The following is a 26,190-nucleotide window of genomic DNA, read 5'->3' on the forward strand; positions in this document are numbered from 1 at the left end:
TGAAATTATTACTGTTATTCAGCAAAGATGCATTACATTGATCAAAAGTGACAGTAAAGACATTTATAATGTTACAAAATATTATATTTAAAATAAATGCTGTTCTTTTAAACTTTCTATTCATCAAAGAATCTGAAGAAAATGTGAAGCAGCGCAATAAATGCAGTATAAATGCAGTCTTGATGAGCAGAAGAGACTTCATTCAAAAACCTTACAGACCCCACACTTTTGAACCGTAGTGTAAATGAACATCTCACAGTGAGGTTGATCTCTTGTTCTCATGTTTTCTAGGCAGAGCTCAAACTGCTCAGATACACTTCTCTCGACTCAAAGAGAAACACGCCGAGCTGGTCAGCAGACATGCTGATCTCATGAGGAAGGTAAAGGTTTGTGCCTATGATGACTGAATTATTAAGATGTATTTCTCACATATTTATGACAAACAGTGTCTTTAATTTTGTCACTTGCAGCATCAATCATGTGTGAGCCTCCAGTAAAACTGCACAAAACCCCACAAAAAAACATCAAAATGCATTGTAATTATGCTCCTCGTATTTCTGTGAATATGAGGCAAAATGCAAGAAATATTTCACAAATGTGTTGACACGAGGAGTTCTGGAGAAAAAAATACCTTCATTCATCCTAGAAGTTGTTGAAATGTCGTTTTCCATGCCTTTACCTGATGGAGTTTTAGGACACCATTAGGTCACTTGATGAAGTTTTTCGGTTCCTTGCCACTGTTGCCTTTGGCTTGCTCAGTTGGGGATATTTTGGGGATATTTAATTTAATTTTATCAATCAATAAATTCCTCTTGAAACAAACTTTGTTGTATTATTTTAATTTAATACTGTGAAGCTGCTTTGATACAATCTGTATTGTGAAAAGCGCTATACAAATAAACTTGACTTGACTTGACTTGACTTTATCGTCATTGTTTTGTGTGTGTCAGAATGCCGAGATGGTGAAGCAGGTCAACAGCGCTCAGCAAGCGCAGGAGGATCTGCTCACAGCCAAACAACAGATCCTGGTGGAGAGACAACAACTGAGACAGGACAACAGCGCCCAGGTCACACACACACTACACATTTATCTTTATGATTCCAGTCATACTTGAGGTTTGGAGAAGTCGTCTTACCACAACCAATAGGAATTTTTCAATGACTGATGGAGATATCTGATATAATGCCTATATGTATGATAATATTAATTAAAATTGCATGAAACCAAATGAGACATGCATATACTTGCTGAAATTAAATGTTTTTATTTCATGCACACACTACTGTTCAAAAGTTTGGGGTCGATTCTCAACAAGTCTGCAAAAATACAATAAATACAGTAATTGTATATACTTGTAACGGTCACCAGCTGGAGTGCCCTTGAGAACCACCAGAGGGCACTCCGAGAGAGTCTCTATTCACTCACTAACTACATTTCCCATAACTCACTGCCCGGACTCATCATCTCTGATTGCATTCACCTGTGTCTCTTCACCTGTGTCTCATCACCCTGTTAGTCTCAACCTATTTATACCATGTTCACTCATTCACACACTGCGAAGTTTTGTTTGTGTTACACTGCATCTCTGAGCGTTTTTCCCTGGTTTTCTTGTTTCTTGGTTTTTTGGATATCTTGCCTTGTTCCCTGGATTACTCTCTTGCCTCTGGTCCCTGCCTGTTTTGTTGGTTTGTTTATTTGTTTGTTTGGACTGCTTACCTGTGTTTCGACCATTGCCTGTTTATTGGATTTCGTCTTTGGATTACCCCTCATTAAAGCTGCATTTGGATCTCTACCTTCGTGTCTCGGAGCAGTTCGTAACAGACAAATAAACAAACCAACAAAACAGGCAGGGACCAGAGGCAAGAGAGTAATCCAGGGAACAAGGCAAGATATCCAAAAAAACAAGAAACAAGAAAACCAGGGAAAAACGCTCAGAGATGCAGTGTAACACAAACAAAACTTCGCAGTGTGTGAATGAGTGAACATGGTATAAATAGGTTGAGACTAACAGGGTGATGAGACACAGGTGAAGAGACACAGGTGAATGCAATCAGAGATGATGAGTCCGGGCAGTGAGTTATGGGAAATGTAGTTAGTGAGTGAATAGAGACTCTCTCGGAGTGCCCTCTGGTGGTTCTCAAGGGCACTCCAGCTGGTGACCGTTACAATACTGTATATATATAATTTTAAAATATGCATTACAAAATATAATTACAATTTAAAAGAAATGTTTTCTATTTAAATATATTTTAAAATGTAATTTATTCCTGTGATCAAAGCTGAATTTTCAGCATCATTACTCCAGTCTTCAGAGTCACATGATGATTATAATATGATGATTTGATACATTAAGATACATTTATTATTAGTATCAATGTTGAAAACAGTTTCTGGACTCTTTGATGAATAGAAAGTTCAGAAGAACAGAATCTATTTGAAATAGTTTTTTTTTTTTACTGTCAGTTTTGATCAATTTAATACATCCTTGCTGAATAAAAGTATACATTTCTTAAAACAATTTGCTAACCCCAAACTTTTGATTTGCTCATAATTATTTCAAAAGAGAAAATGTGCAAGTGTGTGGAAGATTTAGTTGTACCTGATGCAGATATATCTGCCTATTTATTGGCCTGGCTGAATATCCGCATCTCATTAACTGCACTTTAATTTTCAGCTGGAGGCACAGAGAGCAGAAATTGAGCGTTTGAAACACGAGCTAGCAACCGAAAGGGCTGAAATGTCCCACGTCCATAATGCTCTGCAGAGCAAAGAGAAGGTAGGACCTCCACCCATGCACATAAATGACTGCAGGTTTTCATGTCTCTTGATTAGAATCTGAATGCATCAACACACCCTAGTAAACTGCACGGGTTCTCTGATCTGTGTGTGTGTGTTTGTAGGCTGGAGACCAGCTGGGCAGTGTGTTGGCGGGTCTGCAGGCGGAGAAAGAGAGGCTTCTTCGTACAGTGAAAGATCAGGAAGCTGAGATAGCTAGTCTGCGTCAGGCCGCCCAACTCCACCAGTCAATCCTACAGCAGGAGAGAGACCGGCATCAGAGAGAGATGACAGCACTGCACAACCAACTGCAGGAACAAGTCTGTGCAACTTCCTGTCATGTAGAACAACCCAAATTAGACTTCATATCATATTCATGTCATATTAATCCCAATACCTCATGAACACTTAAATGTTCCCCTACTGTGGAACAAACATGTGCAATACTTCCCTCAGACATTTCATTATAGCACCTTATAACTTTATATATATTTATAATTTATAATCTTTTATTTTTATTTTATTTTTATTTTTTCTATTTTTTTTATTTTTATTTATACCTATGTTACTTGTCACTTGTCTTGTCACTTTATATTGTATGTGTACTGGAAGCTACTGTCACCAAGACAAATTCCTCGTATGCGCAAGCATACTTGGCAATAAAGCTCTTTCTGATTCTGATTCTGATTCTGAATAATGTTAACTTACATGCATTTTTTTGCTATCACAATTTTACTTAGTGCCACAGAACAGCTTAAAGGGATAGTTCACCCAAAAATGAAAATTACTCTCCCTCATATTGTTCCAACCCCAAAAGACTTTCGTTCATCTTCAGAACACAAATTAAGATACACCGCTCTACAGTCATTTGAAAGTGATTGCAGTACCAGTTTTGGCCACAATCTTACATACGGTTCCTTTAAAATAGTCCAAGTGACTACAGTGGCTCAACCTTAAGTTTATCAAGTGACGAGTATACTTTTTATGCGCAAAACCCCCCAAAAATAACGACTTTATTCAACTATTCATTTTCCTCTGTGTTTCTCTGAGTGAGTTCTTCACCAGAGCGCAGGTTTACTATTGGCCAGCATCACACGTATCACACACATGACCAGCGTTGGCCAATAGTGAGCCTGCGCTCTGGTGTACAACCCAGTAATTACTGACAGAATTTTCATTTTTGGGTGAACTATCCCTTTAAGAACGAGAGGTTTTATTTGTTTGTTTTGCTGTGTGCTGGTGTTCAGTCGTGCCGGGAACAGGAGCAGCGGCTGGAGATGGAGAAGCTGAGACGTGAGCTGGAGGAGAAGAGAGCAGAGGTGCTGCGTGCTCAGAGCGCTCTGAACACTAAAGAAACCGTGAGGACTTCCTCTACACTAGTCTTTCTGTTACTAACATTTGCAAGTGTGGATGTTTACATTTGTGCAATTGATGCAAAATGTGACTTTTTCCCAGTTTCCCAAAGCATTTCATGTCTACTACCCATATTCACCAGCATATAGACTTTTGTATTAGTGGTTAACCAACATCTGATGCCGATACAACATTTAGAGAGTAGGCTGACTGATAGCTTATATAGTACTGAAATATGATATATTATACAATTTATAATAGCAAATATTAATAGAATATTTTATTATAACAATACAATATAATTAATATAAGGCATAGAATTTAATAATAGCAAATATTAACATATAGGTTTTGTAATATAATATAATATAATAAAAATATTAGTTATGAAATATGATATAATTTAAAAAATATTAAAAAATATTAATATACAGGATTTGTAATGTAATAATAAAATAAACACAAGTTATATAAATATTAGTTATGTCAATATTTAGAGAGTGGAAATATTAGTTATGAAATATTATGTACATACAAGGTAAATGCACAAAAAATGACCAAATTAACATATTTTATAAAAGATTGAATAAAATAAACAATATATATTAAAAACGTATATTATCTTTTTTGTCACAATTTTGATTATACGCAAAATATCGACCCGAAAACAATATATACTAAGAACCTAGGGATGTAATCAGTTTGTCACCACTGGGTCACCACCACACTTTCATAACTATACATTATTTTTTGTCTGTCCGTATGTGTGTGTTTTAGACGGGAGACCAGCTGGGCAGTGTGTTAGTGGGTCTGCAGGCGGAGAAGGAGGTTCTCCTGCGTTCAGTGAGAGAACAGGAGGCTGAGATGGCTAGTCTACGTCAGGCCGCCCAACTCCACCAGACCACACTGCTGCAGGAGAGAGACAGATCTCAGAGAGAGATGGCAACGCTGCACAACCAAATGCAGGCTAAGGTCAGAAAACAGCAAGGGATTGTGGGCAAGATGCCTCCAAAAAGCATGCATGGAAGCATACCTCGAAAATATGCCTTCAATAGTATAGGCCTTCCCTTTTGTACTTTGGCACACTGTTTTCAAAGTACTATGATTTGGGACACTGATAGCTGATACAATCCTGAAATATGACATATTTAATAGTAGCAAATATATGTAATGTAATGTAATATTAGTTATGCCAGTATTTAGAGAGTAGGCTGACTGATTCCTGATATAATGCTGAAATATGATATATAATACAATTTAATCATTGGAAACATTTATATAATTGTTTATATAATATAAATATTAGTTATATAAATATTAGATATGTAAATATTTAGAGAGTAGGCTGACTGATGGCTGATATAATGCTGAAATATGATATATAATACAAATTAATAATTGGAAACATTAATATAATTTTTTTATATAATATAAATATTAGATATGTCAATATTTAGAGAGTAGGCTGACTGATGGCTGATATAATGCTGAAATATGATATATAATATAAATTAATAATTGGAACATTAATATAAATTTTTAATATAATATAAATATTAGATATGTCAATATTTAGAGAGTAGGCTGACTGATGGCTGATATAATGCTGAAATATGATATATAATACAAATTAATCATTGGAAACATTTATATAATTGTTTATATAATATAAATATTAGTTATATAAATATTAGATATGTAAATATTTAGAGAGTAGGCTGACTGATGGCTGATATAATGCTGAAATATGATATATAATACAAATTAATAATTGGAAACATTAATATAATTTTTTAATATAATATAAATATTAGATATGTCAATATTTAGAGAGTAGGCTGACTGATGGCTGATATAATGCTGAAATATGATATATAATACAAATTAATAATTGGAAACATTAATATCATTTTTTAATATAATATAAATATTAGATATGTCAATATTTAGAGAGTAGGCTGACTGATGGCTGATATAATGCTGAAATATGATATATAATACAAATTAATAATTGGAAACATTAATATCATTTTTTAATATAATATAAATATTAGATACATCAATATTTAGAGAGTAGGCTGACTGATGGCTGATATAATGCTGAAATATGATATATAATACAAATTAATAATTGGAAACATTAATATAATTTTTATATATAATATAAATATTAGATATGTCAATATTTAGAGAGTAGGCTGACTGATGGCTGATATAATGCTGAAATATGATATATAATACAAATTAATAACTGGAAACATTAATATAATTTTATATTAGATATGTCCATTTTTAGAGAGTAGGCTGACTGATGGCTGATATAATGCTGAAATATGATATATAATACAAATTAATAATTGGAAACATTAATATAATTTTTTTATATAATATAAATATTAGATACATCAATATTTGGAGAGTAGGCTGACTGATGGCTGATATAATGCTGAAATACGATGATTTGGGACACTCTAATCCTATTAAAGTGGGCTGTAGCCCGGGTGAATCTACTGTAGTGTGTTTTGAGGGTCTTAATTGTTGCGTTTGTGGTGTGTTGTTCCTGTGGTGAAGTTGAGTCAGGACTCGGGAGTGTTTCAGCAGAAGCTGCAGGACGAGCAGTTCAGTTTGTTGCAGTGTGCCGTGGTGGAGGCCGAGGGCATCGTGCTGGACGCCGTGGCCAAAGTGGACGATCCGCTACATGTGCGCTGCATCAGCACGCCAGGTCCGTCCTTCCTCATCCTCCTCCTCCTCATTCCTCTCAATATCCTCATCAGTTCTCTACACATCTCTAATCTCTGCTTGCAGATTATTTGATCAATCGGGCTGAGTTGACGTTGGCATCCATTGATAAGATGCAGCAGAGTCATGCAGCCTATTTGAGGAATAATGGTGGTAAGGATGTTCTCATCAGTAAGTCACAGGTTCAGCCGTTAGTGGGATGTAATCTCTTCCTCTTCCTCTAGATGCGAGTGGTTTGTTGAGGTCGGTGACCCAGTTCTCCCATCTCATCGCTGACACTATTGTGAACGGAGCTGGCACTGCCCACTCAGCACCTACGGACCAAGCAGACCGTGAGAACCGGAATTATTCCTTACTGTTAAAACACACACATGCACATGCACATGCACACACACACACACACACACATGCACACTTCTTGTGTTTTCAGTGCTGTTGACATTTAAAATGAATCTTTCTCTACAAAGCATTATATACAAATGATTTATCATTTCTTTTAAAATTTTGCATTTACACAGTCATTCAGTAATTTAAAGTTTTGTCCTACAAAATTCGTATCAATGATTTGCATTAGAAAATGAAGTCATTCAAAGTTTTGGATTACAAAACCCAGCTAATACCAGATGGTTTTGCATGGCTTTAGCTGGTCCAAACTGCTCATTTATGGTCCTTAGATTGTCCAAGCTTGCATTTTATAATTTCTAAAAATTAATTAGCAAATTAACAAAGTCTTTAAATATTACAAAAATCCAGCTAATACTAGATGGTTTTTATCTGGTCCAAGCTCCTCATTTATGGTCCTTAGACAAGTCTAAGCTAGTCTTGATATAATTTGTAATTTATAAAAAATAAGTTACAAATTAGCACAGTCTCTGGTTTGTACAAAATGTGTACCACTGATTTGCATTAGAAAATCCAGCTAATACCAGATGGTTTTACATGGTTTTTAACTGGTCCAAGCTGGTCTAGGTGACTGGACTGTCAACCTTAAACCTGGTTGCAACTTGGTAGACCATATTAGTCAAGCTAGTTAGAGCTGCTTTACAATCTTGAATCAGCAGCAAATCATCTACCATGCTACAAAAACCATCTTGACCACCTTAAACGTGTACAAGCTGTTTTTGTCTTGGTTCATTTCTCCAAAGGTTTGACGGATAACTGCCGGGATTGTGCCACTCACTGTCTCCAGTACCTGAAAGAGCTGAAGATGAAGGCCACGCTCCCGAGAGCAGACCCCACTGCCGTCCGCTACGTGGTCCAGCGTATCCTCAACCAAGGACAGGTGCGGTGGGCCAGAGACGGCATCTTCAGACTTTATATGTTGCTAGTGTTTGCGTGGAGTAATAAGTGACCCCTCTCCCGATCTCTCGCAGGACCTGCGGCCCACGGGAGCAGACGTGCGGAAGGAAGAGTTGGCAGATATGGTGGATAAGGAAATGGCTGCGACTTCCTCTGCCATTGAAGATGCTGTGCTGAGAATGGATGTAAGTTAGCACCGTGTTAATGATGCTGGATTCAATCATTTGCTATGACTTCACGGGTTTTTCTTATGTAATGCAGGAAATATTGAGCCAGGCAAGACGAGATACTTCTGGAGTGAAACTGGAAGTTAACCAAAGGTTCGTTTGGGATATAGTTTCATAGATAACATAAAGTTTGTAGTTTATGTGTTATGTATTTCAATTTTCGTGTTTTTTTCTATTACAGCATCATTGGCTCCTGTTCGGATCTAATGAAGGTATGTTTAGACTTACCGAGGTGAATGTGTTCAAACGTTTGAAAGAAATGACTTTTATTCAACAAGGACACATTAAATTGATCAAAAGTGACTAATGTTACACAAATATACATGTTAAATAAACGCTTTTCTTTGAAACTTTCTAATTATCAAAGATTTCTGGAAAAAAAGAAAGAAAATATATCACGGTTTCCACCGTGTCACACTGTTTTCAACATTGATAATAACCAGAAATGTTTCTTGAGCAGCAAATCATCATATTAGAATGATTTCTGAAGGATCATGTGACACTGAAGACTGGAGTAATGATGCTGGAAATTCAGTTTTGCATTTTTAAATATATTCAAAAACACTTTTCACAATATTATTCTTTTTGTTGTATTTTGATCAAATAAATGCAGCCTTTTTGAGCATAAGAAACTTCATTCAAAAACATTACAAAAATCTTACCAACCCCAAACTTATAAACGGTAGTGCATATCAAGATAAATGTAATTTTGAATCTCTTCTGTCACCTTATCCATAGGCTATACACATGTTGGTGACGGCCTCTACTGACCTGCAGAGAGACATTGTGAAAAGTGGCCGGGTAAGATTTGGTTATATGAGCAATTTAAGATCATAAATGATATGCATTCACACTCTTAAACGCAGGGTCTTGATTCGGTCTTAGGGCGCCGGTTCTGAAAAAGACTTTTATGCTAAAAATTCACGTTGGACGGAGGGTCTCATCTCGGCGTCGAAGGCTGTAGGATGGGGTGCAACGCAGATGCTGTGAGTACATTTGAGTGTAGATTTAAAGTTTTAACCTGGATTCATTAGTGTACGTCTGTATAACTCTGATTTACATTCTCACAAAGTGAATCGGCTGATAAAGTCGTGACTGAAGGAGGAAAGTATGAAGAGCTGATCGTCTGCTCTCATGAGATCGCGGCCAGTACGGCACAGCTTGTCGCTGCCTCAAAGGTAAAAGAGGGAGAGATATACAGTAAGTGTGCTTTCAATCCAATCAAATCAGTTTATTCTGACACATCAATCCTTCATTTAACAGGTAAAGGCGGATCGAGGCAACAAGAAGCTCCATACTTTACAGCAGGCGTCCCGCCACGTGAACGACATGGCCGCTGTTGTGGTGACATCTACCAAGTCAGGGCAAATGCAGATTGAAGACAAAAGTGAGTGTCATGGACACAAATGCAAAAAGCATGAATTATACGTAGAGCAAGTAGTGAAGTTTGTACCCGCCACTATAACGCCAGAAAGCACATTAAGTTGGTTCTTTTTTTCTCCACAGACTCAATGGACTTTTCTGGCATGTCTCTTATAAAGCTCAAAACAGAAGAAATGGATTCCCAGGTTAGTTTACCAAAGTGAAGAAATGGTAGTGTTTTAGGAGTAAAGTAGAGTGCCACAGCTAACCAGTGTCAGAAATGAACTTTTCCTTTAAGGGACAATATTTGCCCCGTGGAATTGATTTACATAGGCCTTTTTTATTTATTTTTATAATTACTTTGAAATGTATCTCTGTTGTCTTTTATATAAAATACTTAAATTGAACCAATTACTGCAATCAATCAGAATACTATAGAATTAGAATTACTATTATAATTATCAGAATGCCAATAAAATGTTATCAACACCAACAAAAGCCATCTTTACATTGCCAAGGTGGAACAGACATGTGTATTTACACAGACTGTGTAATGCTGCTCAAAGTTTGCATACACGTATTCGCATAACAATTGCATAATGTTAATAGCCAACATTAAGTATATCAATTTTAAAATGAAAAAACGGGAACTCATTACAGGGTAGGACTGTAAAATCATTATTGTCGATAAAAAATTATTATTTTATTGCTTTTTACAAATTAGATTGGCTATTTTAGTAGAATGAAAAACTAAATGGAATAAATTATATACAGAAAGCAAGCAAATAAAGTTCCCCATTACTGAAGCGGTCCGTGTCTTCACTGTACCGTGAGTTATGCTCTCTCACAAAAACTCCCATTACAATCACTGAAGCGAAATTAATCTCTTACTCGCATTGTGTCGGCACTTTGCTGATTATGATGAGAGAATTCGCAAGAGCGCACATTCATTTCCGGCCCTTGCTGCAAACTCACATTTCACACAGAATCAGTTCTGAAACAAAAATGTTGTTTAGACCATCTAATTAAATCCTAGAGGATTAAATCAAGTCATTTTGCAAGTAAAATGATTTGCAAATACCATTTCATGCATAAACATAAACTCGTGTTTGTTTGAAGGTGAAAGTGTTAGAGTTGGAGAAGCAGCTGGCGAACGAGCGCGTACGGTTGGGAGAGCTCAGGAAAAAGCACTACGAGATTGGAGGGATCCCAATGGACTCGCCTCCGGAGAACGTAGTCAATAGTTTTGACAGTTCACTGCCTACTGTTTTTCCTGACCCGCCCACAATGGAACTGCCCAGTCTGGATGTGTTCACACTGGTTCCACCCGGATTCGACCCACTGAGACTGGACCCGCCCAGGACGGATCCCCCCGCACCCGAACCAGCCAAAACCAGCTCTAAACGAGCCTCAATCTTTCAGAAATCAGGCAGCATCCTCAGGAATCCAGTAAGTTTTAACAGACACTGTTTGCTTTGGACCACTTTACCTGTGTTTCCAGTGTCAATATTGCCATTATAATGACATTCAGACATTCATTTTTTCTTCTTCTTTCATTTCCCACAGTTTAGGTGAAAGGATGTATAAAGAAGAAACCATCCGATAATAATGTACATTATTCTGAAGCGCATCATTAGGGTCTCTGTATCCTCTTACATGGTTTGACAATACTGTACGGTGTGAATTACAGATTTGAAATTATGCCTTTTAATTTATATTATAATTTATATAATCATTTAGTGAGTTACTATACTGAAACCATTTTATCAGGTAATTGTTTTTATTTGTTTTCAAGGCTATTTTTGTTTATCAGCGCCATCAATGGCTGGAACTATATTTGGGATCTTTTTACACATTTTAGTTTATTTAAGTAAATGTACTTAAAGTTGTAAATGCAAACTTAAGTAAATAAAAAATAATTAATTATGTTGTGAAAGTGCTGTTTTTGTTTGTTGTTTTTAATTCCGGTACGATAATTAACCATGGTTTCAGTACAAATAAAAAATAAAATAAAACATGGTTAATATAGTTAAAACCATGGTAGCTACAAATTAACCATGGTGTTACTACTATTTCTAGGAAAACTGTGGTTATACAAATGGTAATCAATCCACCAAAAAACATGGTTGCTACACTTTTACTATATTAAACCATGGTTAATTTATTTTTATTTTTAACCTATGGAACAAGACATTTAAAACATGTTACACTGAAACTGTGAATACAAATTCCATTTAATATTCTCATTTAATATGAGTTTATAAAAATTAATTATATATATATAATTATAAAATGTTTACAATATTTTTGCGTTCGTGTCACACTGTCACTGCTTGATATGTTCTGTCAACTACCCTTAAATACTTTCATATTCTTATCAACACAGTTAAACTAACGTTACCCAAGAACAAAACAATAATACGGTAGGTCAGTGTGGCGCTTGACAGTGATTTCACATTCACAGCGGCCTCAGCTGTGCGCATGCGCAGTAGATGAAGCGCCGCTCAGGAATAAATAAGGGCAGGGAAACCGAACCGCAATGGGACAACTCTTATCTCGGTCCAATTCGGCCTAAAAATACCCCGAAATGACTTTTATTCTTGACGAGGTGTCGTTGGCGAGGTTTTAGAGGGCTTTGGGGATCTGTTTGGCTACTGAAAGGGACTGAGAAAGTTTAGAAGGAAACGAACTTCAGGGACGTAACGTTCCAGAGACGGTCATGGAGGATTTCGGTTCGGCGCTGGAGAAGAACGTGGCGGATCTGACCGTGATGGACGTGTACGATATCGCCGCAGTGGTGGGTCAGGAGTTCGAGCGCATTATCGATCAGTACGGATGCGAGGCTCTGTCCCGCCTCATGCCCAAAGTGGTCCGGGTGCTGGAGATCCTGGAGGTTCTGGTGAGCCGGAACAGCATCAGCCCAGAGACCGAGGAGCTGCGCCTGGAGCTGGACCGACTCCGACTGGAGCGGATGGACAGACTGGAGAAGGAGAAGAAACATAAAAAGGTGCTTTTATAGGCTCGAGGAATATATATATATATATATATATATATATATATATATATATATATATATATATATATATATATGTATATGTATATATATATATATGAAGAGTTCAGATGCAAAAGCCTCTAAGTGCCATCTGAAATTTTCTTCTAGAATGATCATTTTTATCAAGCTCGTATATTTAAGTTCAGTAATTTCACTTAAATGACAATTAATAGGTCATTTTCATTGGCTTTTAAGTGAAATTACTGAACTTAAATATACGAGCTTGATCAAAATTATAATTTTAGAAGAAAATTTCAGATGGCACTTAGAGGCTTTTGCATCTGAACTCTTCATATGTATATATATTTACTTATTTATTTATTTATTTATTGTTCGTTATTATATATATATATATATATATATATGAAGAGTTCAGATGCAAAAGCCTCTAAATGCCATCTGAAATTTTCTTATAGAATGATCATTTTTATCAAGCTTGTATATTTAAGTTCAGTAATTTCACTTAAAAGACAATTAATAGGTTTATTATTAAGCCATTTAAGTGAAATTATTGAATTTAAATATACGAGCTTGATAAAAATGATCATTATATAAGAAAATTTCAGATGGCATTTAGAGGCTTTTGCATCTGAACTCTTCATATATATATATATATATATATATATATATATATATAATACAATCTAAATATATATTACAATATAAATATTGAATACTACTATATATACACGGACATATATTATATAAACAAAAACTTTTATTATTAGATGCGATCTTATTGCACACACACGACACGTATATAATATATACACCTCTAAATATATTAAAGAATAAATATATTAATAGGTTTATATTTATTGTATTTAATTAATATCAATATTTTTAATATTAATTAACACTAATAAATATATGTAATTTGATATATAGATTGTAAATTAAATGTTTATATTTATATATAATTAATATTAATTTATGATATGTAATTATTCATTAATCATTAATAACTTTACATATATACTGTTTTTTTCCTACTACTTCTACTACACGTCACATCACATTAGGAAGTTGTTTCAGAAGTGATGTTTCAGTACATGGGAAATTCTAAGTTCCTGCCCTGGACAGGAAATGATGGAATTGAACCACAGTCCATCATCGTCACGTAACATCACGTGTCCACTGGGACAGTGAGACCAGATCAGATTTATTTACATGGTACTTTATGGTGCTTTAAAGAATACCACGTCCAAGTGTAGCACGCAAGATTCTCACATAATATAAAAATAATTTTGTTTTTTACATTAATATCTGCATATGAGCAGACATATGAATTAGGGCTAGGTGGTATATTGAGTTTGTTCGATATATCTATATATTTTTTATAAACGGGCAGTACTGTTTATATCGATAAACAGTGGTTTGGTGTGAGCGAATCTGAAAAAGAGCCCAATAATTCTGACTAAAATAGCTACATTTTGCTCAAATATTTGTTGTTGGACAATAAATGTGCCATATGTAGAATTTGAATCCTACTAGTGAGTGTATTTTACGATAGCAGTTACTGTAAATTGACAATTGTAATGAGGTAATCAAATAACCTAATATAATTAGTCTGTGCTGTTGTTTTCATTCATTTTTATTTTTAGTTTAGTACTTTTAAATTGTGCAAAAAAAAGCATCATTTTGTTTTTAGATTGTAATGTTACAGTGTTTAGAATGTAATGTGAAATTAAACCTATTTTTGCTCATAATATATAGCATAGCCTACATGTTTACATTCACTATATTTATTTTCATAGCCTTCAATATGAACACAGTTTGTAGGACAACACTGGGCAGGATTGTGAAATAACTGTGAATTTTTATTTTTAATAAATATAGTTTTTTTTTTTTTAAATCTAAATAAATAGAGAAATGTAGAAAATACCAAGTGTATACTATATATTGCCATTCAGTCGAGATATGATTTTTGGGCCATATCGCCCAGCCCTGAATACAGCTTCTGTCCTTCTGTGAATATGTTATTATGCTCCTCCTGCTTTGTGTGTTTTTTGCTTATTGTTTCAGACGTTACGTAACTCCAGTGAAGGTCAGTTGTTAAATATACACTCATGTATATTTTATGAGCCACTTCTGAAATGTGTGTGTGTGAACAGGAGCTGGAGTTGGTGGAGGATGTGTGGAGAGGAGAAGCCCAGGATCTGTTGTCCCAGATCTCCCAGCTGCAGGAGGAAAACAAAACACTGCTCAACAACCTGTCCGTCAAAGAGTATCCGATGTCGGAAGAGGACATACAGAAACAGGAAGGTAGTCTTAAAGCTCAGTGTTCATAGAAAGAAAGCATTGTGTCAGTCTCAAATGGTGTGAAACTCCATATCCCACAATGCACTGCGCTCCACTTGATCTTCCATTTCCAATGTGATGAAATACAACCGTATTTGACTTATTTGATTGTATTAAAAACACAAAATGACACAAAATATGCACTATGTAGTCAGCAAGCATTCCATTTGGAATGTTTTCCCAGCATGCCTGTACCGGATACAAAGCAAACACACGTGATCGTGCCCATAGGAATTCTCACACATTCTTTCAGCCATTTAGGAACTGACACAAACGCTGCACAAAGCGTCCCTTCTCCATGTGACAGAAGACGAGGCAGTGTGATTACTGCACGAGCAGCACAGAGACTCCACAGTGCCTCTGACACACTCACGTGCCGTCAGAACAGTCTGATCCAGTGTCAAACGCAGAGCGCAGCTGTTTACACACACATTCCAGCGCCGCTCTCAACACCGATGCAAAGATGCAACGAGCTATGTGAACAGAATGCAGGAAATTACTTGTATCATAGGCTCCTCAAAATAATATTCTGGGTCATTTACAGCTTAATGTATATGGACAGCACCTGTGATATATATAAATGTAATAATAATTATATAATATAAAGTAATATATTGATATTAAAGTTTATATATATATATTGATAGGCGTCTGCTTATCAAAAATGAGTAAATGTTAATATAAATATATATTAATGTATATTAACGTATATAATAATAATGTCCCCAATAATCCTATCATTGCATGCCGATTCCCTAATATTTTTTTTTGGCCGATACCAATATTTGTAACTTGCTCACTTATTTGAACTTTTGTCATTAAAGCAGACATCCAGAAAGCCACGTCTCAAACAGCGCGCGAACACTGAAATGATCTCTGTTTTCACGTCTTCTTGCGCTTGAATGGACATATTCACACAAAATGATGCCAAAAATTCCCATCTCGGCAAGTATCCTAGTAAACACAGTCAGTTATGGCTTGAGTGACTGTAAAAGAAACAGTATCAATGGATCTGTGCATTGGCTCTTAAAGTGACAGCAGCCTAATATTCCTGCTGCAGAGAAACTGAAACTTTATTAAGCATTAATCTATGTTTAATTTATACAGTGAAGACTATCTAGTGTTATTTTACATTTGATTACTTTATTTAATGTCTCTACCTGTAAGCTACTGTTACTCGTCTTCAATAATGTTTTAAATTTATATTAGTTTGGTTAGTAGTTTTAGCTGTGGTATCGAAATTGGAATAGAGAATTGTGAATTTCAGCTGGTATCTAAGTCATCGGCCATTGGCAGCTGTGGCAAAAAGTTAGTTTTAGGCCCTATAATAAAAATTGAATTAATAACTTAAGTTGTATTTAACTCTGAATATTCATTAAAGGCCGGCAACGCATTATATTTCTAGGTCATGACAAATGTGAAGTGTGTCAGTGGTTGTGTGTCAGATGCTCTGCACGGACACAGATCTATTTTAAGAGCAGCAACATGGGCATTCAGACAAGAAGTTATTTGCTTACAGTGTCCGTCAGACTTCTTGTATCTTTCCAGTGACCTGGTCCATGCAAAACAAGAACCTAACCCCAAAACTCCCTGCAACTAGTGTGCCGATCAAAAATGCCCAATATGTTATCGATTAAATATGATTTTTATGAAATTATTTAATGATATGTCAGTTCTCTGTGTAGTAAATGAGGCTGTTTTTAATTTGTGATGCCAGGTATGACTGAGAGGGAGCGGCAGGTGATGAAAAAGCTGAAGGAAGTTGTAGATAAACAGCGAGACGAGATCCGCGCCAAAGACCGTGAGCTGACGCTCAAAAACGAGGACGTTGAAGCGGTAAGGAACTATGTTTCTGATCAAAACCCATTAGAGCACTGATTTAACTCTGATTTGACAGAAAGATGTCAAAGTCTTCATCAAAATGTAATGACTTTCTCTGAGGGCCCTATCTTACACCCGGCGCAATGCAGCGCCACAATGCGACGCAAGTGTTTTTTGCTAGTTTCAGCCTGACGCAGTTATCATTTTCATGTCCTGCGCCGCGTTGTCTAAATAGCAAATGCATTTGCGCCCATTTGTGCGCCCATGGGCTGCTGGTCTGAGAACGAGGTGTGTTCTGGCGCATTGTTGGCGTGTTGCTATTTTGAGGAACAGAAATAGACTGCGGCGTTGACCAACTGAAACCTGGTCTAAAGTCAATGGCGCAATATTATTATTTTTTATTTAAAGAGCGCGTTAGTAATGTGCGCCTGTAGGCGGGTCCACAACGCGCGTACACTCTGCTTATTAAACACACAGGGACACACAGCAGCACACACACATGACAAATATTTCAAATAAAAGGATTACAATGTAAAAGATAATTGTGTACATAAAGATATGGTGAATCCGGCTTGTCCTGTAGACGTTCTGCTTGTGCACTTTTACCTCGCGCACGAGCAGATCCATTTGCGCTCTGGAGACGTGTTCGGTCTTTCCACTATCAAATTCTGTCATGTAAATAGCGAATCTGCCATGGTGCGAGTGCAACTGGCATTTAAAGGGAATGGGAGATGAGACTCTGATTGGTTTAACGCACATAAATCCCAAAACACACCCATTACTCATTAAGAGAATAGAGACAACCCTTTAGACCATGCGCTGGGTGCGCCGACCATTTTTCCCGTCGTTAAACTAGCAAAAGTGAATTCGGACTCGCCCTAAGTGAACTTGCGCCCTGCGCTTTAGACCATGCGCTTAAATCGTTGAAATAGGGCCCTGAGTCTTTTTGCTGGTTAAGCAATCAAAGTTTCACTCGGAGATTCATCATATTGTGGATGTTTAATGCATTGCAAATGCTGTTGAACTTCTTCCAGCTCCAGCAGCAGTTGAACCGGCTGATGAAGATCAACCACGACCTGAGGCATAAGATCACGGTGGTGGAGGCCCAGGGTAAATCCCTGATCCAGCAGAAGGTGGAGCTGGAGGCGTCCGGTCAGGCAAGACAGCAGGAGCTCGGGAGCCTGCGACAGGAAGTGACCCGTCTTAAGGAGCGACTGAAAGAGCAAGGCAAGACCAGCGCTGAGACAGAGGAGCCTGTAGGGCCACCCTCACCTGCAAAGGTACGTGAATGGAGATGGATGTTGCTTCGATCGTGTTGGTTTTATACATGCATATTGTTTAGCAATTTTCTGCTAATGCTGGGGCCACACCACAAGATATTCAGGCCGATTTCTCCCCTTCCGACAATCCTAAGTTAAGTCCCAATTATCTTGATGGTTCAACAGATTATCTTATCAGATTTTCCTGTGGTGTGAGGTGTGTTAAGAGTGACCGAACCTGCTCGGAAGAACGCGAATTGTAAATATTCAACATTCTTACGATCAGAAATCCTGATGTGTGGGGGCAAACGCGCACATACTCTGTTGATTGTCAGGTGAAACGAAACGATACCCAATCAGAATGCGAGCTGACAGAAGAAGGAAGCATAACAACCGCAGTCAAGGCGCAGCACAGAGTGAAATGGATATGGACATCAGAGATGGAGGATTAGCTTGTCGATTTGTGGCAATGTTCTGTCAAAAGCTTTCCAAACACTATCATAGCAATTTCTTCCTGCCTATCGCCCACCATGTTTATTATGAAGTCTCGTGAGATTTTATGAGATTTCCCCTGTTCACAGTCGGGACTCTGGTTGAAAATGTGTTCGTATGTGGTGTGTTTTCTTCTCCACACACTATAGGAGCAAAACTGTTAAATCTAGGAGTTTTTGTCCTCATGTTTGTGGTCTCTCACATTTTGAAAATCTTATAAGATTTAAATATCTTCTGGTGTGGTCCCAGCATTAATGGGTTATGAAATTAAATTTTCCATTGCGTCTTTGCTTGATTCCAATGCATTGAGCCACTTCAGTGTTCAACTGCAGCATTCAGTCATTTCTATTTCTATTTAAAGGAAGTAAGTGTGATATAAAGCATTGGAATGTTCACATGGTGACCATAATGAGTCAGAATGAAACATCAGTGAGTCACAGTCACAGAGGAATCTAGGATGAGGAGATAAATCAGTAGACAGTATATTTGAGGTGCAACTATTTGTATTAATTTTATTTGTATAAATTAATTTAATTAATTAGGGCTTTCAGGGTTAAATTGTGAACTTTTGGGATTCATTGAATATGTTTAATTTAATGCAGTTCGCACATATGCTTGCGTTTAAACAGATTGTTTATCAGCAAATGATGATGAAAAAGTGATTGCGTGGTGCGTTTGTTTAGAAATCAAATGCAGTTGAGGTTTTTGAACAGAACTAAAGTCATTTGCATTGCAAGTTCGTTCAAAAGTTTGGGGTCGTGAGATTTTTAAGTCTCTTATGCTCATAAAGGATTTGCTGCTCAAAAAAGAAACATTTATTATTATTATTGTCAATGTTGAAATAGGTGATACATATTTTTTCAGGATTCTTTGATGAATAGAAAAGGAAATCGAAAAGGAAATCGAAATCTTTTGTAACATCTTGATGCATCCTTGCAGAATAAAAGTATTCATTTCTTAAGAAAAAATCTTAATGACCCCAAACTTTTGAACCGCGGTGTTTAAGGTGCAAATATATATTATCAATGGCTGCCAGTGTTCATTTGTTAACCTCAGAGATGTTTAACACAGTTACATTTAAGGCATTTCACAAATTGACTTCATTTGACAGTGGCTTGTATCAGTAAATAATGGCGAGAGAACAATTGCATGGTGCATTTACTTAGAAATCAAATTCAGATGAGATTGAACAGAACACAGATGTTATTTGCACAATTTTGAATGAATTAAATTATTATCATAGCTTAAAATTTGAGATGAATCACAATAATAATAGCAAAAAGTCATGAGATTAATTGTGATTTGTTTTAGTCTTTTTGTGCCCGTGATATTATGTAGTGTGAAAGACTGCATTTTTTTTGTTTTGCTTTGGCAAAGAAAACTCTAAAGAAGAAATGAAACTCCTTTGTCAAAAATTGTGCTAGATTGTGTTTTTATAACTCTGATTTTGTGGCAATTTGTTCAGTTGTATATTTGAACTATTCACCCAAACAAACACTGGTTGCAATTTGCACTCCACATGTTTGTAACCACAGTCGACTAAAGCGGCCCCTTCCTGGGGTCAGGATTTAGCTTCTGAGCTGCTCGCCGGGGGCCTGGAGATCGAGGAGGGTCCCCTCCGTCTCACCCCCCACACAGGGGCCCCGGGAGCCCTGACAGAAGACAGTGAGGAGGAGGAGGAGAAGGATGATGAAGAGGCTGTGTTTTTATGGGTAACCCCTGCAGCGGCAGCTCTAAGGATAGCATGGAGTGTAAACTAACACCTGACCCATATCTGCGACTGTTAGCACGAGTGTGTGCAGCTGGTTCTGTCCCAGCATGCAACAGGCCGTAAGAGTAGTGCACTAACGGCTTTAGTCCTTCACACAGATGCAGAGTATCAGCTGGCGAATGCCTGACTGTAAATGCAGTCTGCATGTGTGCAAGTGTACTGAATGCAAACCATGTGACTGAATTAAATGTTAACTCTAATGACAGAGAGCTTGCGGTCTACTGTAAAATAAAAAAAAGCACCAATCATGTACTGTAGTTCATTTACATTTACAATGAGAGTCAACCGTCATAAACTTGGCCGTGTGATATGAAAGCAAAGGGGATGTTGTGTGAAAGACCCCTTTTTTTTCAATCTTGCTGACATATTTCCCATTGAAACAGGAAGTACTCAACAGCTATTCATCATTTTATCTATTTCAAATGTTATATTATTTAATATGTACTCTCAGTAAGATTTTTAATGTCTCTTTTGCTCACCAAGGCTGCATTTATTTGATCAAAAATACAGTAATATTGTGAAATATTATTACAATTGTAAATAACTGTTTTCTATTTGAATATATAGTAAAATGTAATTTATTCCTGTGATCAAAGCTGAATTTTCAGCATCATTACTCCAGTCTTTAGAGTCACATGATCCTTCAGAAATCATTCTAATTTGATGATTTGCTGCTCAAGAAACATTTACTATTATTATCAATGTTGAAAACAGTCGTGCCGCTTCATATTTCTGTGGAAACCGTGATGCATATTTTTCAGGATTCTTTGATGAATAGAAAGATCAAAAGAACAGCATTTATTCAAAATAACATCATCATCAAAATGTCTAATCAAAGTTTTCTTTAAAAAAAGTCTCACTGACCCCAAACCTTCGAGGTTTATATGTAGTGCATTAGTGCATATGTAAAGGTTTATTAACTTTAGGAAAATATCAGTTGTCAAATATGAACTAAAAGCCAGCAAACTCTAATTTCAGCTTGATTGGGTCTTTAGAAACAACTGTCTTGTGTGTGTTTTGTTGTTGTGCATTAACAGCAGTGAAACCAGGTGATACTTGTGTCTTTTTGAGGATGCTCTGATGTTTGTGTCTCCTCAGTTGTTCTGTATGCAGACTAGTGTGTGTGACTGTAAGTGTTCCTCTCATCCACCAGGAGGCGCTGTGTGATGATGAAATGTCCACTCTAGATCCGAAAGACCCGAACCGCCCGCGGTTCACCCTGCAAGAGCTGCGGGACGTCCTGCATGAGCGCAATGAGCTGAAAGCTAAAGTCTTCATGTTGCAGGAGGAAATTGCCTATTACAGAAGGTTAGCATCTTAAGCTTTACAATTTGGTCAGTCATATTTTTTTGAGAAATTTCATACATGCATGTTCATGAAATGTTATTACAAATAATATATATTATATATAGTTTTTGATAGTGTATATTAATTATATGACTATATATATATATATATATATATATATATATATATATAAATAAAATGTATGACTTCTTTTTTTATCACATTTACAGTGAAGAACAGGAGGAGGAAACAGGGCCGCCGCTGCCAGATCTCTCTCCTACCCTTCGGCCAAGCTCTCGCTCCAGCTTTCAGCCCGAGTCGGGGATAAAGCGACTGTGCGTACCGCTAAAAGAGCCAAACTTCTACACACACTTGCACATTCATATAGTACAAACATAATTAATCCTCTAAATCAGCACCATTTTGATCTTGTGTTGACCATATGATGGCCAAAAATGTTGCTTAGGGGTTCAGGAGAGCTAAACTGTTGTTTAGGCTGAACTATGTGCGTCACAGGTAATGATTTAGAAATGTTCATGCATTTCTCAAGTCATGTCATATTGATTTATATAGCACGTTTCACACATTACACATTGTTTCAAAGCAGCTTTACAGAAAATCATGTTTACAATATCGTAATATCTTCTGCCTTGGTTTAACAGATTAGAGCTGGGTGATAATATAGTTTTGTGACGATACACGCTGATATATGCTATATAGTACAGTATATATCACCATATGTCTATATTCTGTATGTATGTATGCAGATAAAGTTGGACATACTTATATATAGGAAGAGCTGGGTGATAATATAGTTACATTTAGCAAGGAAATAAACAATGAAGCAGTTGAGATTTGCTATATAGTATAAATATAGCTTTATGTGAGCATGTGAATATGTGAATAAAGCTGAATATAATATATATATCCAACTTTACATATAGAACTGTGAAATAGTTAAAGAAACTTGAAAGTATGCATTTTATCAGTTCATGCATTTTTGGGGAGTTGAACCCATGACATGAACACTATGAACCATGAAAAAGCAGTTACACATTCACTTAACTGCAGGCTGACAGAGTTTTATGACATGATATGACACATCTTAAGGCATGAACCATCATTAATGCTGCCATATGCAACGGGACACTACAGGTGGTTCTGGGTGTATCTTCTCTTTGCTCAACTCTCCATATCTGTGCCTCTTTGTAACAGGATCTTCACAGCCATTATGCCGATGGTGGCGGCTGGGTTGATTGCAGATGACCCCACTTTACAGCCAATCAGACGACTTATTTCCCTTGTACGACCTTTTGGTGGTTCACCTTTGTGTTCTCTGCTGTTTTAACACCCTTATCCTCCCTGCATGTGATGGAGCTGCATGGCCCCCTCATCTCACCCCCTCATTAGAGCCACTGATCGTAAAGAGCACATTCTGATTGGCTGATTGTGGGGCTATCTGTGCGACCAATCAGAAGGAGGATCGTTAGAATCAGCCAGTCAGAATCAAACTCCCGCTCACTCCTCTAACACTCGTGCTGCGCTGTAACCAATTATATAACATTGTGTCACTACTTTGTGTCAACTAAAAGTGTGCTTTATAGATCGTAGGAAGATTGAGCGCTTGATTTGTCACTGCCTGTATGAGCTGAAATGTCAAGCAAGAGTACGAACACACAGCAAACTTAATATTTAGCATTTATGAGATGCTTTCTGTAACTTAGTTTATATCTGGGAAGACATTAGTAATGCTGTAGGGATACGGTTATGATAGTGTGAAACATGTCTAGCAAGATATTATATTTGTGTGGGGGGTATATAGAATTTATAGTTTTTTTTTTTACATTCCTACATTAGAATAATAATGATGCCAAAATCATATTTTGTGCAAAAAAAAAAAATTATAAGACAATTATATACACATATATTTTGTATATATATTTAATTTAAATTTTTGTATTCTAAAATAACATTGCAAAAAAATATATATATATTGTCAGAAAATTGACAGGTTATATTTATAATATTTGTCAAAATGATGAAAACCTAAACATTATGTATATATACATTTTACACTAAGTACAGTGTTGAATTTAATTATTATTAATGTAATATAATAATAATTTCATTTTATTTAATGCTGATTTCATTTTATTCATGATGCTTTTATTTCAGAAAAGCATAATCCAGACTTTTTTGGATTATGGTAATGAGAACCATCTAGAAAATTATGAAAAAAATTATGAAAAATCTAACTTCTTTCTTACTTTTAAAATTCTGGTGTGAAATATGACATTACTTTGTGCAATATAACCATAAATTAGCTGTGCATTATCATCAATAAAAAATGACACTTGAACAGTACCGAGTGTTTCACAAAAACATATAATAAATAGCCCAACAAAATCCAAATGTATATGAATCAATCTAGTTTTTTAATCATAGTTTATGGACACAATCTTGCAGGGCATTGAAAACAAATGACGCTGATGTCCCGTCTTGCGTTCACAGGTTTAGCTTCTTTTCCCGGGACAAAACCCGAGGTTCGCAGAGGAGGATGCCGCAGATGGGAGACGGCTTGGGCCCGTGGGCAGTGAAAGAGGACGTGTACACAGAACAGGCCCAGGAGGCGTTACAACACATGTAACCAACACACCCGCTCCACTAACCGCTTAACCTGCACCATGTGACCGTACGCCACGTTTACGCTCCCTTTCATGGTCAACTTTCACAGCACAACGTCTGCAAGCAGATGAGCTCACAAAGGGAACACGGGGGGGACGGGGCTGTTTAGAGTTACTGATAGATTGTAGCCCTTACCTTCATCCAAAAATACCGTTAGGGGGTTTTATGTGCCTATTTTGTTAGATAGTTAGACATTTTATTGCTATTGCAAATGATAAGTTACTGTAAGCGGAAGAATAGAAGATTTCAGACAGTTTTCTGATGATGTTTAAAAAGAAGATGCCTTGAGTAGATAAGATACATATCTATTTTTAATTCAAATTGAATTATGAACGAGACACAATGGCAAGTAACCATGAATATGCATGTGGCTGAGGAAAAAAATTATTATTATTATTTTTTTAGATTTTAAGGCGCTATGTCCAAGCCGGAGATCGTCTGATAAAGATGGTGGCATTATATGATGAATCATATTAAAAAAAATTTTTTTTTTTTTATTGCACAGTAGCCTGATTCGTTTGGCACTCTGAAATGTTGAGAATTTAAAGGAATATCTATCTTGCATGCTGTAGATTATCATGAAAAATAATTTTGACTCGTCCTTCAGTTTGTAACAGATGTTATATTTACAGTAATGCACTTAAAAATGGAAGTCTATGGGGCAATTTTATTTTTTATTTTTTTTTTAAGTAAAATCAGAAGGTTTTTTGCCATAAAGTGAATTACGTTTTGTGGGAAGAAGTCACTTTTTCTGCTCTCCAAGGCTGCATTTACTTAATCAAAAATACAGTAAACTAAAGCAGTAATATTTCGAAATATTATTTCAATTTAAAATAACTATTTTCTATTTACATTTTTTATATATTTTAAAAATGTAATTTATTCCTGTGATCAAAGCTGAATTTTCAGCATCATTACTCCAGTCTTCAGTGTCACATGATCCTTCAGAAATCATTCTAATGTGATGATTTGCTGCTCAAGAAACATTCATTATTATCAATGTTGAAAGTTCAAAAGAACAGCATTTATTTGAAATATTTATTTTTAATATTATAAATGTTTTTACTGTCACTTTTGATTAATTTAATGCCGTCCTTACTGGATAAAAATATGAATTAAAATAAATAAATATTACTGACCCCAACCTTTTGAACTGTAGTAGTAGTGTATGACGTCATATGGTCATGACAGTGGTTTTAATCACACACTGTATTTGACTATTTATCCCATTGCAATGCACTTTATACTTCTATTATACATCATCATTGCACGTTTTGCGTTTGAACTGAGGGGCAAATCAAACTTATTTTCGGTGGTAATTGACAGCATGTCGTCGGTTCTGCATTTAAGAACCTGGATAATGTCTTTAAACCCTAGAATCATGAAACGATGCGTCATTAAGTGTTTCTGCAGCACATTAAAGCAGAACGATATTAATAATCCATAGTTTACTACTGGCATCTGGCTGAAGTATCTATCACGTGGACATATGTCCTTCACCAGCGGTTTTGCATTGCTTGAGTGGTGCTTTCACTGTGTTTAGAGAAAGCATGGAAATGCGTGACTATGGTAAAGTGTGGAAGCTTTGTGATTGAGAAATTCATGCCTGTTGTAGGACAGCTAGTGCGCCACTCGACGTGATGGCAAACTCCAGAACTGAGAGTGATATCCAGCAACGAGAACTGGATCAAATGTATCATTATGAAGGATTATGCATAACTCATCTCATTGTGTATTAAACTATTTTATACCATGTATTGTCA

General features: G+C 36.3%; 2 protein-coding genes across 5 annotated transcripts in view; both read left to right on the forward strand.

Moving 5' to 3' along the window:
* Positions 1-11,692, forward strand: part of hip1r (huntingtin interacting protein 1 related) — a 19,297-nt gene extending 7,605 nt beyond the window's left edge. The window contains exons 15-34 of the mRNA XM_082157944.1: positions 292-380; positions 951-1,067; positions 2,676-2,777; positions 2,902-3,096; positions 4,024-4,134; positions 4,907-5,101; positions 6,701-6,851; positions 6,935-7,021; positions 7,093-7,200; positions 8,014-8,150; positions 8,242-8,352; positions 8,429-8,487; positions 8,576-8,606; positions 9,133-9,195; positions 9,280-9,380; positions 9,467-9,572; positions 9,658-9,781; positions 9,901-9,962; positions 10,876-11,205; positions 11,323-11,692. Coding sequence (XP_082014070.1) covers positions 292-380; positions 951-1,067; positions 2,676-2,777; positions 2,902-3,096; positions 4,024-4,134; positions 4,907-5,101; positions 6,701-6,851; positions 6,935-7,021; positions 7,093-7,200; positions 8,014-8,150; positions 8,242-8,352; positions 8,429-8,487; positions 8,576-8,606; positions 9,133-9,195; positions 9,280-9,380; positions 9,467-9,572; positions 9,658-9,781; positions 9,901-9,962; positions 10,876-11,205; positions 11,323-11,331 — 2,288 coding nt within the window. The 3' untranslated portion in view covers positions 11,332-11,692. The remainder of the gene's footprint in view (positions 1-291; positions 381-950; positions 1,068-2,675; positions 2,778-2,901; positions 3,097-4,023; positions 4,135-4,906; positions 5,102-6,700; positions 6,852-6,934; positions 7,022-7,092; positions 7,201-8,013; positions 8,151-8,241; positions 8,353-8,428; positions 8,488-8,575; positions 8,607-9,132; positions 9,196-9,279; positions 9,381-9,466; positions 9,573-9,657; positions 9,782-9,900; positions 9,963-10,875; positions 11,206-11,322) is intronic.
* Positions 11,693-12,231: 539 nt separating this feature from the next.
* On the forward strand, positions 12,232-26,182 carry rilpl1 (Rab interacting lysosomal protein-like 1). Of its 4 annotated transcripts, XM_082158068.1 has the most exons (9): positions 12,232-12,763; positions 14,926-15,076; positions 16,830-16,948; positions 17,968-18,213; positions 20,220-20,396; positions 21,609-21,763; positions 21,973-22,077; positions 22,958-23,045; positions 24,254-24,395. In XM_082158068.1, the coding sequence occupies exons 1-9, from the start codon at positions 12,476-12,478 to the stop codon at positions 24,257-24,259; spliced, it is 1,335 nt and encodes a 444-aa protein (XP_082014194.1). In that variant the 5' UTR covers positions 12,232-12,475; the 3' UTR covers positions 24,260-24,395. The 4 variants fall into 4 exon arrangements, with proteins under 4 accessions (XP_082014194.1, XP_082014193.1, XP_082014196.1 ...); XM_082158067.1 differs by lacking the exon at positions 22,958-23,045 and having other exon boundaries at positions 12,233-12,763; positions 24,254-26,182; XM_082158070.1 differs by lacking the exon at positions 20,220-20,396 and having other exon boundaries at positions 12,233-12,763.
* Positions 26,183-26,190: the final 8 nt, after the last annotated feature.

The sequence above is a fragment of the Leuciscus leuciscus genome (genome assembly GCF_965113295.1).
Source record: "Leuciscus leuciscus genome assembly, chromosome: 24".
NCBI classification, from domain to species: Eukaryota; Metazoa; Chordata; class Actinopteri; order Cypriniformes; family Leuciscidae; genus Leuciscus; species Leuciscus leuciscus.

What these genes read in the sequence shown, in the direction of transcription:
- rilpl1 (XM_082158067.1), top strand. Translation starts at nt 12,476, where the DNA reads ATGGAGGATTTCGGTTCGGCGCTGGAGAAGAACGTGGCGGATCTGACC. An exon ending in GGCCACCCTCACCTGCAAAG is followed by an intron (nt 18,214 to 20,219) that starts GTACGTGAATGG and finishes TTGTAACCACAG; the next exon opens with TCGACTAAAGCGGCCCCTTC. An exon ending in AAGAGGCTGTGTTTTTATGG is followed by an intron (nt 20,397 to 21,608) that starts GTAACCCCTGCA and finishes CTCATCCACCAG; the next exon opens with GAGGCGCTGTGTGATGATGA.